At 39.8% G+C, this 12,665-nt stretch overlaps 1 protein-coding gene across 2 annotated transcripts in view; it reads right to left on the bottom strand.

Moving 5' to 3' along the window:
• The window catches only part of PRRX1 (paired related homeobox 1), a 78,236-nt gene continuing 71,821 nt past the window's right edge, over positions 6,251–12,665 (bottom strand). For both annotated transcript variants that reach the window (XM_018060294.1, XM_018060295.1), the window contains one exon: positions 6,251–9,570. In XM_018060294.1, the coding sequence (XP_017915783.1) occupies positions 9,432–9,570 (139 nt within the window). In that variant the 3' untranslated portion in view covers positions 6,251–9,431. The remainder of the gene's footprint in view (positions 9,571–12,665) is intronic.

Here is a 12,665-nt window from a genome sequence, read left to right as displayed (position 1 = left end):
TTAATTGACATATTTGCAGCAAGCATTTGTCAACGTCAGCAAGAAGCAAGTTAATACCAATTGAGATGGAAAACAGTTGACAGTCAAAGTGTTCTTTTCTCCTTCCTCGATCTGGAGAACCTATGTTACTTTTATCTGCCTACATTTCATTTCATTCTCTCTTTCTTCTGGTAACACCAGGTTCCCAGTATTCAATCCAAGTTTTGGAGAGGATGCCCCCTGGCAAAAGAGATAAAGCTCCGTGTTAGTCAGAGACCTCCCCTCACCCTCTCCCTAGAAAAGCACAGATGGAGGTAGTGGCTGACATGCAGATGGTTTATTTGGAAAAGGGTCACAGGGAGCAGGATTGAGGAGCTGAGGGAATAAAAGGATGAAAATGGAAAACCAAGGCAAGGGTCCATTATCAAGGTGACCACCATCACTCAGGACTGATGTCCAAAATTGGTATGCCTGAAAATGAAAGTGGGGAGCATTTATACATTGGTTTAGTTGATGTTCTATCTACAAGACTCTGGAAATATACTGAGGATTGAATGTTTCAGTACTGACTAGATGTAGAAGTGAGGACAAGAGGCATTGCACTGGTGCTCAAGTGGTGCCTGAAAAAGGCACACACCGTTGGTCTAGACACTTAGTACATCTCCACCCCTAGGGTTCAGTGATTGGATCATGAGTGTGCATAAACCAAGCCAGGACATTAAAGTTATCTCCTAGGATATTTATAACAGGAGATGGTTTCTCAGATCTTTCTTCTAAGCTAAAAGGATACAAGTCTCCTCTGCCAGCAGCCACTTTCCTTACTCCATGGAGAAAATTTGCCTGCAGAGATAAGACACAGACAGGGGGTTCTGGTGATGTCAAGTCTCAGTTCCAGTGACTGAGCTTCTCAGAACTACCTCGAGTCCCTTGACTCCTTCTTTCTTCCTCTGCTCTACCTCCAAATCCAGCTAATAAACACCCTATTAAGACCACCTCAACCTAATTTCAGTTGGGTTTCTGCCACTTGCAACTAAAGTGCACCAGACAATATAGAAATGAGTATTACAGGCCTTCAACTCTGAAATTAAATGACCTGAGGTATTCTGTGCAACAGGGAGGATTTCAACCCAATGCCAGGTCTGCAAGACTCCGAGGGTCAGACTGTAGAAAACTCTGAATTGCAACAGAAATCCCCCCTTGTCAAATAAAGACGTTGGAAACACAAGGAGACACAATGGAAAGTACTGGGGCTAAGAGGAACTAAAGCAATAACTGAAATCTTCCTTCTCGGCCCCTTCGCAAACCTCTCTGCTGTTCTGTTTCCCCACAAGCATAATGTAAACCATAACCCAGGTAAACCACAATAAACTGGTATGCTGGCTGATAAGGGACAGATAAAGTGAAAATGAAATCACTCAGTTGTGTCTGACTCTTTGCGACCCTATGGGCTGTAGCCTGCCAGGCTCCTCCGTCCATGGGATTTTCCTGGCAAATTTACTGGAATGAATTGTCATTTCCTTCTCCAGGGGATCTTCCCAACCCAAAGACTGAACTCGGTTCTTCCGCATTGCAGGCAGACTCTTTACCATCTGAGCCACCAGGGGACAGATAAACTCTGTTCAAAACTCTCCTGTCACCCTGTCCCAAGGAAGACTTGAAAGAAGCCTTCAAGCTGAGGTCCTACAGATGCACAGAGGTCTGAGTCCAATTTCTAAGAGAGAAAAAAAATGTGGGGCCAGAATGGGTTCATATTGGAGATTTATGACTCAGAAAGCTTTCTGGCACTGATTTCTAGTTAATGTAATCTCCAGAAATTAAATCAAAAGGCAGCCAAGCCTGGTGGCTCATCCATGGGGATGCTAGAGCCATATTCAGGCTAGAGAACAAACAAAGGCCTGCACATTCACATACAGACACCAATGTTATAAACTAAGCTAACAAACTGTTAAACAAATTATATTCCACCCTCCTCCATTAATAAACCCATCTATAATGACAGGAAAAGCCAGGTTCTCATTCTAAATTCTCAGACTGTTTGCTTTATAGTTCCTTTCCAGAACACGGCAGTGTAGAGAGCCTCTGGCCAGGCCTTAGACTGCAGCCTGTAGCCTCCCCACTTCTCTTCTCACCCAGCCCCATCCTGCACCAAAAGTAGACATGCATTGTTGTTGTTTAGTCGCTAAGTTGTGTCCGACTCTTTTGCGACCCCATGGATTGTAGCCTGCCAGGCTCTTCTGTCCAAGAAATTTTCCGGGCAAGAATACTGGAGCAGCTTGTTATTTCCTATTCCAAGGGATCTTCCCAAACCAGGGATCGAACCCGCATCTCTTGTGTCTCCTGCATTGGCAGGTGGATTCTTCACCACTGAGCCACCTGCGAATAACTGCAGCATGCATATCCGAGGACCAGCTATCTACCCAACCCCCACAAATAGTCGTCCCAGGGAAAGGGGCTAATGGAAACCCTGAACGTGGATTCCAGATCATTTGGAAAGGAACTTCTAAACCCCAAGTGCCTGAGGGATGGTTTGCAATGAGAGATACAGAATCCAGGTGGGCACAGTCATCTGGCCCCATAGATTCTTTGCACAGTCAGAGGAGTGCTGGTGAGACCCAGAGCAAGGTGTATGGATCTTGTTAGGCCTAAGGGTATGGGCCTCATTCCAGTGTCTGGGATCCCAAGAGCTACTCTGGCTCCAGCAGTATTTCTCTGGGTTCAGTAGGCAACCCTAGTGTCCTTTAAGAAAAGCTCTGAGTAATTTGAACTAGTTTGATAGGCTTCTGCCACCTGCCACTGAAAGGATTCTTATTAATACACTTTCAATGCCAAAAATCTCAAGCAAGTGATCTATAGCAGTGCTCTCCAACCTTTTTGGCATCAGGGACCAGTTTTGTGGAAGACAATTTTTTTCACCGACCAGGGCAGGGTGGGGATGGTTCAAGTGCATCATATTAATTGTGTATTTTATTATTATTACATGGAATACTTACACTGCTCACCACAGTGCAAAATCAGATTATCAGGCATTAGATTCTCATAAGGAGCATGCAACCTGGATCCCTCATGTACACAGTTCACAGTAGAGTTCCGCTCCCATGAGAATCTAATGCCATCACTGATCTGACAGGAGGCAGAGCTCAGGCAGTAATGCAAGCGACGGGGAGCAGCTGTAAATACAGAAGAAGCTTCACTTGCTCGCCTGCCGCTCACCTCCTGCCGTGACATCTTCTTCCTAACAGGTCATGGACTTATACCAGTCCAAGGCCTGGGGTTTGGGGGCCTCTGGTATATAACCACTGCTTCCATTTTTATCAAGCACTTATTCTTACCATAACTTGCCACAATGTACCTTCTTCCAGCACTCAAGTACTCTGTACTCTAGAAAATCACTAATCCAACGGCCTTTTCTCTATCTCCAATTAGCTGGTCTGCTCTACAGCATTTGAGTATATTGAGCATTCCCTTCTTTTCATTTATTTTTTAAAACTTTTTATTTTGTGTTGGGGTATAGCCAATTAATAATGTTGTGATAGTTTCAGGTGAACAGCGAAGGGACTCAGCCATATATATGCATGTATCCATTCTCCCCCAAACTCCCCTCCTATCCAGGCTGCTACATAATATTGAGCAGAGTTTCATATGCTATGTAGTAGATCCTTGCTGGTTACCCATTTTAAATATAGCAGTGTGTACACCTCCATCCCAAACTCTCTAACTATTCCTTCCCCCTATTTTCCCCCCTGGTGACCATAAATTTGTTCTCTAAGTCTGTGAGTTTCTTTCTGCTTTGTAAGTTCATTTGTATCTTTTTTTTTTTTTTTAGGTTCCTCATATAAGGGATGTCATACAATATTTCTCCTTCTCTCTCTGACTTACTTCACTTAGTATTACAGTCTCTAGGTCCATCCATGTTGCTGCAGATGGAGTTATTTCATTCTTTTGAATGGCTAATATTACGCTGTATGTATGTACCACAGCTTCTTTATCCATTCCTCTGTCAATGGACACTCAGGTCGCTTCCAAGTCTTAGCCATTGTAATCAGTGCTGCAGTGAACATTTGGGTGCATGTATCCCTTCAGATAATTTTTGTCTCTGGATATATGCCCAGGTGTGGGATTACAGAGTGATAAGGTAGCTCTATTTTTAATTTTTTAAGGAACCGCAATCCTGTTCTCCAATTTACATTCCCACCAATAGTGTAGGAGAGTTCCCTTCTCTCTACTCTCTCTCCAGCATTTATTGTTTGTGGATTTTTTTTTTTTTAATGATGATGGCTGTTCTGACTGGTGTGAGGTGGTATCTTCAAAATTTACAAACAGCTCATGGTGCTTAACAGCACCAAAACAAACAACCCAGTCAAAAAATAGGCAGAAGGCATTTCTCCGAAGAAGACATACAGATGGCCAAGAGGCACATGAAAAGATGCTCAACATTGTTAATTATTAGAGAAATGTGATTCCTTTCTTTTTAAAAACTTCTCTTTTCTTAAATCTGAGATAACAAAAAAGCTGAGCTCTCCCATATTTTTTAAAAAGCTCCTTGTAAATTGCTTTCAGTAGCTCTCTTCCTAATTGGAAGTGTTTTTCAAAGTCCTGTCTTTCTCCCTGGGCTAACTACTTCCAAAAGGCACTTACTGAAATAATTATCTGAGTCACAATGATACTCTTTCTTCTCAAAGAATTATTCATACAGACCTCAAGGTGTCACTTCCTTAAAGATGAATCCCAAATTTCTGTCTCCACCCTTGACCTCAGTTCTAAGCCCTACTTCTTCACGTACTGAACACTTACATTTCAGGTTTTTCTTTTTTTTGGCCATGCCATGCTGCATGTGGCATCTTAGATCCCTGACTAAGGAACAAACTCATGTCCCCCACAGTGAAAGTGTCACGCCTTAACCACTGGACTGGCAGGGAAGTCCTTAGAGTGCAGTATACCTTTCTCCTGTTATTGGCCCTCTCCTGTTTTTGCTGATTTTTGTCAGTGATTCATCCCCCTCGTGCCCAGGTTTCAAATCAGGGTTACTTCACTCCAGTCTCTTTCTCCAATCATGAAGTTCGGTTGATTTTTTCCTTGCAAGATGTTTCCTATGCATCTTTTGTTTTCTGTTCCTCTTCTATCTGTTCTGCTTCCAGTTTCTGTTCTGCTCTAGTTCATCTCCATCCTTTTACCACAACAATCCTGCAGACTTTCAGTGAATCTCGATGGCCTGAGGAAAAATCCATACTCCTTTGACACATAATGCATTGCAAGATGAAGAATCAACTTCAGTCTTCAGTGTTTTCTTCTACTCTGCTTCAAAATAAGCTCTCCATCCCTTCTAGGCCCATCTTGCCATGGTCCTGAAACACAAATTCCTCATTCTTGTATCCCTCCCTTCATCCTTTCTTCTGTACCACTCCTCCCACCTGATATCCATCGCCTCCCCTTCTCCTGCCCAGATCCTTGCTGAAGAAACTCAAGTCCCAGTTCTTCAATGAAACTCTCTCCCATTCCAGCTCAGTGTTTTCTTGCTTCCTTTTCTGAACTCCCATCTGCTTTATTTCTTGGACACATTTATTGTCTTGAACTATAGGCTTCCCTGTGGCTCAGAGGGTAAACCGTCTGCCTGCAATGCTGGAGACCTGGATTCGATCTCTGGGTTGGGAAGATCCCTTAGAGAAGGAAATGGCAACCTACTCTGGCACTCTTGCCTGGAAAATGCTATGGACGGAGTAGCCTGGGTAGGCTACAGTCCATGGGGTCGCAAAGAGTCGGATGCAACTTCACTTTCTATTGCATAAATTTGTTCATGATATATTTGCCATTTAAATCAGATTTACTTTAATTTGTATGAAAAAAACCTCATTTCCCTATTTCATTTTTCTACCACCCCTCCCCCACTTACTACACACTCAATACTGTAACAATAGGTGCTTAAGAAATTTTACTTTGTTACTTCTTCTTTCTAAAAGAAAAGGCTGTTATTAATCTCTTTTGTCTAATGATATACATTATTGTGGATACTAAAGAGGTGGGTGAAAAATAGCCAAACTCTCCTTAAAGGTTCATTCTACACTTACCCATTCTACTGAAAAGTGCCCCCACCTTCTCCTACTGTTGTCTTTGTCTGTGAGAAACAAACAAAATATGTAGAAAATATTATTATACTCTAAGAAGTTATCTTGTTCAGAAATTCCTCTTACCTTCACTTTTTTTCTGAATGCAGTCTTAGATCTTAGCAGATCTGTTTTTAAATTTCAAAGGGAAAAGAACCATCAGACTCAGCAGACATAGTTGTATCCTTCTTACTTTTTATTGAAAAGGAATCACTTCTATTCTAGCGCAAACAATGTATATTTTACATCATAAAGCAAGATATAATTTACATATTACATTTCTTATGAGATCTTTATACCCTAAATGTCATTCCCTTTTTTATCCAGTCACCTCTTCCAGCTTGATTTAACCTGCCAAGTACTCTACAAATCAGTGTCTTGTTTGGGGAGGGACTGGAACACAGACGGTTGGCATGTATTCATCTGTTATCTGGGTATAGATGATGAAGAACAGGGCTATGCCTTTGAACTTCGTGGCCCTGAGGCCCTCTCACACCTGGTTTAGGAGCCAGAATGCTGTTCTTTCAAATCACATATGAAACTTCTATTTTTTTTAAATCAATAATGAATGAAAAAAATTGAGTGCTGGTACCCTGTGTACATTTCTCCATCAGATCCTTACATAGTTAATGTTTGTGGTATTGATTCACTAGCAATAAAATCTCCTATGGCTGACAGCATTGATTACTCTATATTCCTGGACAGCAAGCACTTGCCCAGGCACTGCCTAATTTCATCCAGCACTAGGGTTATGGGGGTTCAGGCTTTTCTCTTTACCACTCAAAATGAATGTCAGGATGAAAGTTTCAAATGACCTTGTTTTATATGATCCTCTATCTCTTTACTCCCTCTTCTAAGATTCCCCCCATTTTTAGCAAAATCTTTTCACCTATGATGTCGATTCCCTGCACTATACACCCCAAATCTTCTATTAGTTTGTTCTCCCCAAACTGCAAAGGTTCACTAGTTTCTTGGACTGCACTCTTTTCACAAAAAATGTTTTAATCTATTAGGATAAAACCTTGATAATCCTCAGCAGCTAGTGGGACAAGAGAATCAGTTGAAGAATACTTTAGGAAGCAGTAACATGTGTCGTTCAGCCAGCCTACATAAACCATTCAGTAAGAAATGACTTAATAGTATGTGAAAAGAAGAGGAAATCAGTTGATGAAAGCAAATGCATATAAGATGGGCTTCCTTCTTTAAAGGAAGTTTAGAATCAACATTGGACATACATTTTCAGGTTGATGACTATTTGACTGAAAATACCACCATTAGTTCAATCTGATATGCCAGGGAAAATCACAAATGTGTACTGAAAGTGCACCCTAAATCCCAAATCCTTGCCTGTTACTCACAGTTGGCATATTTGGCCAAAATCAATCTAAAACTTTTTGACTAATTTTAAAAATTATTATAAATCCAAATTGGTCAAGATGAAAATATAAGTCAAAGAGATGTCTGTTCTGTGTGTCTCAAGTTATTTTTTGGTCAAATGATATGGTTTTTGAGAGGTCTGCAAATATAAGCCTATTTCTCATTTCCAAATGCAAGGTTATAAGTATTTACAGCAAGGTAGCATCTCCTTGCTAGAAAACAAGGCTTCTGGGTACCATAGCCTTCTATTAACATAGTTTACTTTCATAGTCCCGTCCCTCCCATGGCTACAAAGTGCTGGGCATACAGAGAGTACAGGAAAGAATGAAGGAGAAAATGATTAGAGCCTCACAACACCCCTGTGAGGTAGGTAAGTATTGTTAAACCCATTTTACCAAAAAAAGGTAAACCAAGGCATGGCATGATAGTGTGGTTTGGTCATGTCTACCTGACAAGTTACGAAAGCATGGGTGGAAACAAAGAGAAAGAAACAAAAGATCAGTCAGTCCTGGCTCCCAGCCCTAGATACTAAACTTTATTTCAATAGATTAGAAGATACAAATAGCCAACAACTGCCTTTCAAATTCTTAGAATTTAGATAAACCTTTAAGTATTTCACTGAATCATGTATCTTTCCTATTCCTCTTGAGTAGGAAAAGGACAGATAACTAACTGGCTTTTCCTCTGCTAAGTCTAATTCTCATGCTTGTTTAGTATGTATCAGCATTTCACCAGAGTTCAGGTGCCAAACTCAAGGACATTTTCATAGCCTTGATTGTTTCTAATGTATTTAAAACACTAATGTGAAAGTTACAGCTGTTCTCAAACAGCTGCTTTATCAACTGCTCTGTGGCCATAGTAATAATTTTGTGTAGAGAAAGAAAGGAAACAAGATCCCTAATAAAAAGTCTTAACCACGGTAGAAATAAGGACATTGGCAATGGTGTGAAATTTGCTCTTGGTAGTGTTTGAGAAACTGCAAACTCAAGCTTGTAAGAATATTTTATATATATATATATATATATAATATATAAATATATACAGTATATATATAAGTGTGCATCTGACTACCCTTAAGGCACCAAAGAGATGTAGGCCATGCCTTTCACAACTTAGTGTTTGTTTTCCTAGAGAAATGTCTCTTCCTCTCTCAAGTGAAAAATAAGTCTTCTATCAAATAAGCCTATGTTAGCAAATTACTCAAGAGACAACAAATGTCTTTAACTTAAGATGGCTGTTTGCTTGGATAGGGGTGAGGGGTAGTAGTGAGGTGATATTATCCTCTATTGCTTAGAGCTTAAATCTAGAGCTTAGAGCGTAGAATTAGCCAGACATAGCCAATCACATTGGATTAGACAGGGCAGTGACCAGATGTTGCATACAATTGCTTTGTTTTCCCCCCATAGCAGCTGATGGAATAACCTTACCATGACCAACACAGATGGAGACAATGAGCAAGGGAACTGTGTCTGGCACCAATTCTTCAGAAAGACTTTGGCTTTTCAGAAGTTCCTAGAGCTTCTGATCAGAGAACTGAGAAGAAGGATGGGGTAAGGCACTGAGGTTCACTGAGGAGACTATAGGCAAGTACTCTGAATATATATATACATATATGGTTTCTTTGGCTGCTGTCGATTCTTTTAAAACCTATACAATCATGGGGGGGGGGTGGGCTGAACTTAACTGAAGAAGCTCAGAGTATATTAAGCAAAGCATATGAAGGAAGGAAAAACAAAATTAACACACACAGAAACAAGTGGTGGTGGTATCCCAGAGGGAGGAGGAACATTTGTTAACTAATTTTCATTTTGCTCCTCTCCTGCTTTTCTCTGCCATGGTCCCAATAGTTTAGTTCTGGTTTTTTGGTTTGTTTGTTTTTATTTATTTATTTTTCCAGCAGATGTAGAAATGACAGAGCAGGATAGGTGTCTTATGGTTTTTGATTTCTTCTTAGGCCTGTTTAATTATTTTTTTTCCTCAGTTGACTGTTGGCACCTGGTTCCTCTGTAAACTATATTCCTTGGCCTTCAGTCTCAGGTTGGCAATGCTGTTGGCCATGTTGATGCCCTGTGCAGGGTTATTGTTGGCACATGTGGCAGAATAAGTAGCCATGGCGCTGTAGGGACAAAGGAGAGAGCAGGGAGAATAACAGGCATTAGTTTCATGAAGTCGCAAGTCTGTGCCCCAGATGGGTGCAACTCTCAGGATGGGGGCAGGTGGATTGGACTACATGACCTCTGAGGTCCCTTACAGCCCCAGGTTTTCATTAGTCTAAGGCCCTTAGTGTGTTGAAGGTCCTTAGTGGCAAGTGTTTTGAAGGGCAGGGGAAAGCAGTGGAGAGTGGAACAAGGTGAGGGGGGAAGTATTTTCTGTGTTGGATACAGTGAGTAATGATTTATTTCTGGGGTGAGAGAAGAAAGCTGCTTATGGTGGATAACAGGTGTTTCATCAGCTGACCGATTAAAACAGTATTTAATCTTGTCCTGCCTACATCACTAGTTTCTGGGAGCGAGGAGGAAGAGAAGGAGGCATTTGGGAAAAGAAACTAAAGGGCATTTTGCCTTCCTCACTCTAGGTAGCTGACTTGAATTCTAAAACATTTTAACACATTTTAGATAATCACTGAATACCATATTAAGTAGTTTCCTTGAAGAACCAGTTAAACAACCTAAGATGACTTCTCTGGCTTTCTTGATCCACTGGTTGATGGTACCAAGTACTGCAGAATCAGGAAGTTTCCATCCCTATTGGCCTTGATTTTATATACTCAAAAGTACTTGAGCAGCTTACGCCGCATGCCATGTCCACTATTTCGGAAATGTTTAAATACCCTGTATAAACTAGCAAATGATCCAGTCTCAGTATTCCTGACCTCAGAGGTAATTGTTTCTGACTGTTCTTATTGCAGAGAAAAACCCAAAGTCAGAGACTATAATTAAGACCTAGGAATACCACTGGGCAGAAATTTGTAATTGGTGGCTTTCTGTTAATTGCATCCAAGAATTTCTTTAAAAGGAAAAGTAAAGATTTCTTAGACTAGGATGCAAGGTATCTATTACTTGATACTAAATAGCCATAAAGGAACAACTCATTTTAATTAAATGAGCATATTTCTAGTTGTTTCTAAGATTAGCAAAATACCTTTCAACTGAGGGTTGGGATGAGATAGACTTATAAATGGAATGACATGTGCCCTTCTGGTGCCTGCGTTCCTGTGCAATTTTGTCAGCCACACAGGAGTTTGTGGTTCTGGGGATCAAGTGTTGGACCAGAAAGAGAAAAAAAAACTAAAGCTACTCTACAAATAGGAAGATTATATCATTAATACTTATTTGGGACACCATGTAGTCAAGACTTCGAGTCAAGAATTATAGTCAAGACTCACAATAGCCTGTTTCAGCTCAGTTACTAGCAATTAACCCAGGAAAACTGGGTTAAAAATTATAATTATGTCCTACTAGAAATATACATCCTTAATTTAAGACCCTTATAACCCTGGTATGTGTGTGAGTGTTTATATGGGTGTCCTAGCGCAAGAGGAAGACTCGGAAGGGTTCCAAAATAATACTACACTCTTTCATTTTTTTGAAAATGAAAATCCTTACTCCTTTCTGGGTACCTGATCTTAACTGTCTAGACAAAGTTAGGTTCATCTATAGCACCCTGTACTTTTCCTTTTAGCACTTGTTTTAATTCCTCAACTATAAGCTCCATAGATGAGACACCACATCTGCCTTGTTCACCACTGTGCCTCCAGGTAGAGCTAACACCATATCTAGCACATATTTGGCATTCAAGAAAGTATTTAGTGAATAGATAAGTAACTGAGAAATATCTAGGTACTGTATGATTAAACTGATTATTGCTCAGTATCAGTGATCTCCGTCACCCTGCTGTGAGTAAAGATTTCTAAAAGTATTTTACCAACAGACTTTGATTTTAAGGAACCAGTCCTTCCCATTAATTTTGGTATCTTACTAGGATGCGAAAAATCAGAAGGGACATATCACAAGCAGGGGCTGATGACTGCATATTCTTGGCATATTCTTAATCCACCACAAATAGCTTTTAACAGTAACCAAAAAATGAATAAATATTGGTGCAGGTTAGATTTACTGAAGAGACTATTACTTCAACCACTATCTACCAAAAGACAACAGCTGAAAAACAGTCTCAATTCAGTAGGTTTTAATTAGGAGTGAAAAAAAAATAATCAGAACAACCTGTTAAAATGGGACACATTTTTTTTTTCTGTTACAATATACCAAGTTTCACTTATTTTCAAAATCCATTTACGTATTATCATTTAAGTTCTATATGAATTACATGCTTCCATTCAAGACCCTATCAGAAAGAAATACAAATCCATAAATCACATACTTGAGAAATTTCTAGGATATACAGAAATCTAAGATTTCAAAGAAAAAATGAACCTAAGTTGTATATTATGAAATCAACCAAATCAGCCTTTCTTAGCCAGATTTCTGTGAGAGAATTAAGTCCTAAAGATATACATGGTACCAGTTTAAATGTATAGGCGATATGCTGGGATTTTGAGTTATCTGTTTTTTTGTTACATACTGAGAATAAAATTGAATGGCTTCTGAAAACAGGAAGCTAAAATTTCATGAAACAGCAAAAAGAGAAAAGGTTCTCTGATGGCAAATTAGAAATATGGCTAAGATGGAATACTGTGCTTTTAAGAATTTGACTCAGTTTCCTGAGACATCCTTTGAGATTCTAAACAAGGAAAGTCTCATTTAATAGAGATTCTCTCTTTCTTTTGATAATCAAGAGTGTGGTCTATTTTCCTTAGTTGACAAAGGGAATTAGAACTGTGGGCGATTAGTTTGCTGAAGATGCTGTTACTGTTTTCTAGAAATGTCTGTTGTACTTGTGATTTCAATTTTGTCTATTATACAACAATTTTGCTGTAAACTTCATAATTTACTAGTGTCATCTGGTTTTCTAGTCTGAAGACTTAGTATGGTAACACATTTCTTGGAAATATTGAGATTCTCTCTCTAATGCAAGCCAAATGTTAATATTCCAGATGAGATCAATGTTGATCCACTTCCCATCTCAAACCAAAATTAGTGAAATCGGAGTTGTATTTTACCTGGGAAACTAGATTTTCACTGAGACACCTTTCCTTAAACAATAGGCTTTGTTTGCAGAGTTGAGAATATCACTCTTGTCTAATCGTACTGT

Source organism: Capra hircus, chromosome 16 (genome assembly GCF_001704415.2).
Source record: "Capra hircus breed San Clemente chromosome 16, ASM170441v1, whole genome shotgun sequence".
NCBI classification, from domain to species: domain Eukaryota; kingdom Metazoa; phylum Chordata; class Mammalia; order Artiodactyla; family Bovidae; genus Capra; species Capra hircus.
Note: the sequence above shows the minus strand (reverse complement) of the source record. Positions and strands in the feature narration are given on the sequence as shown.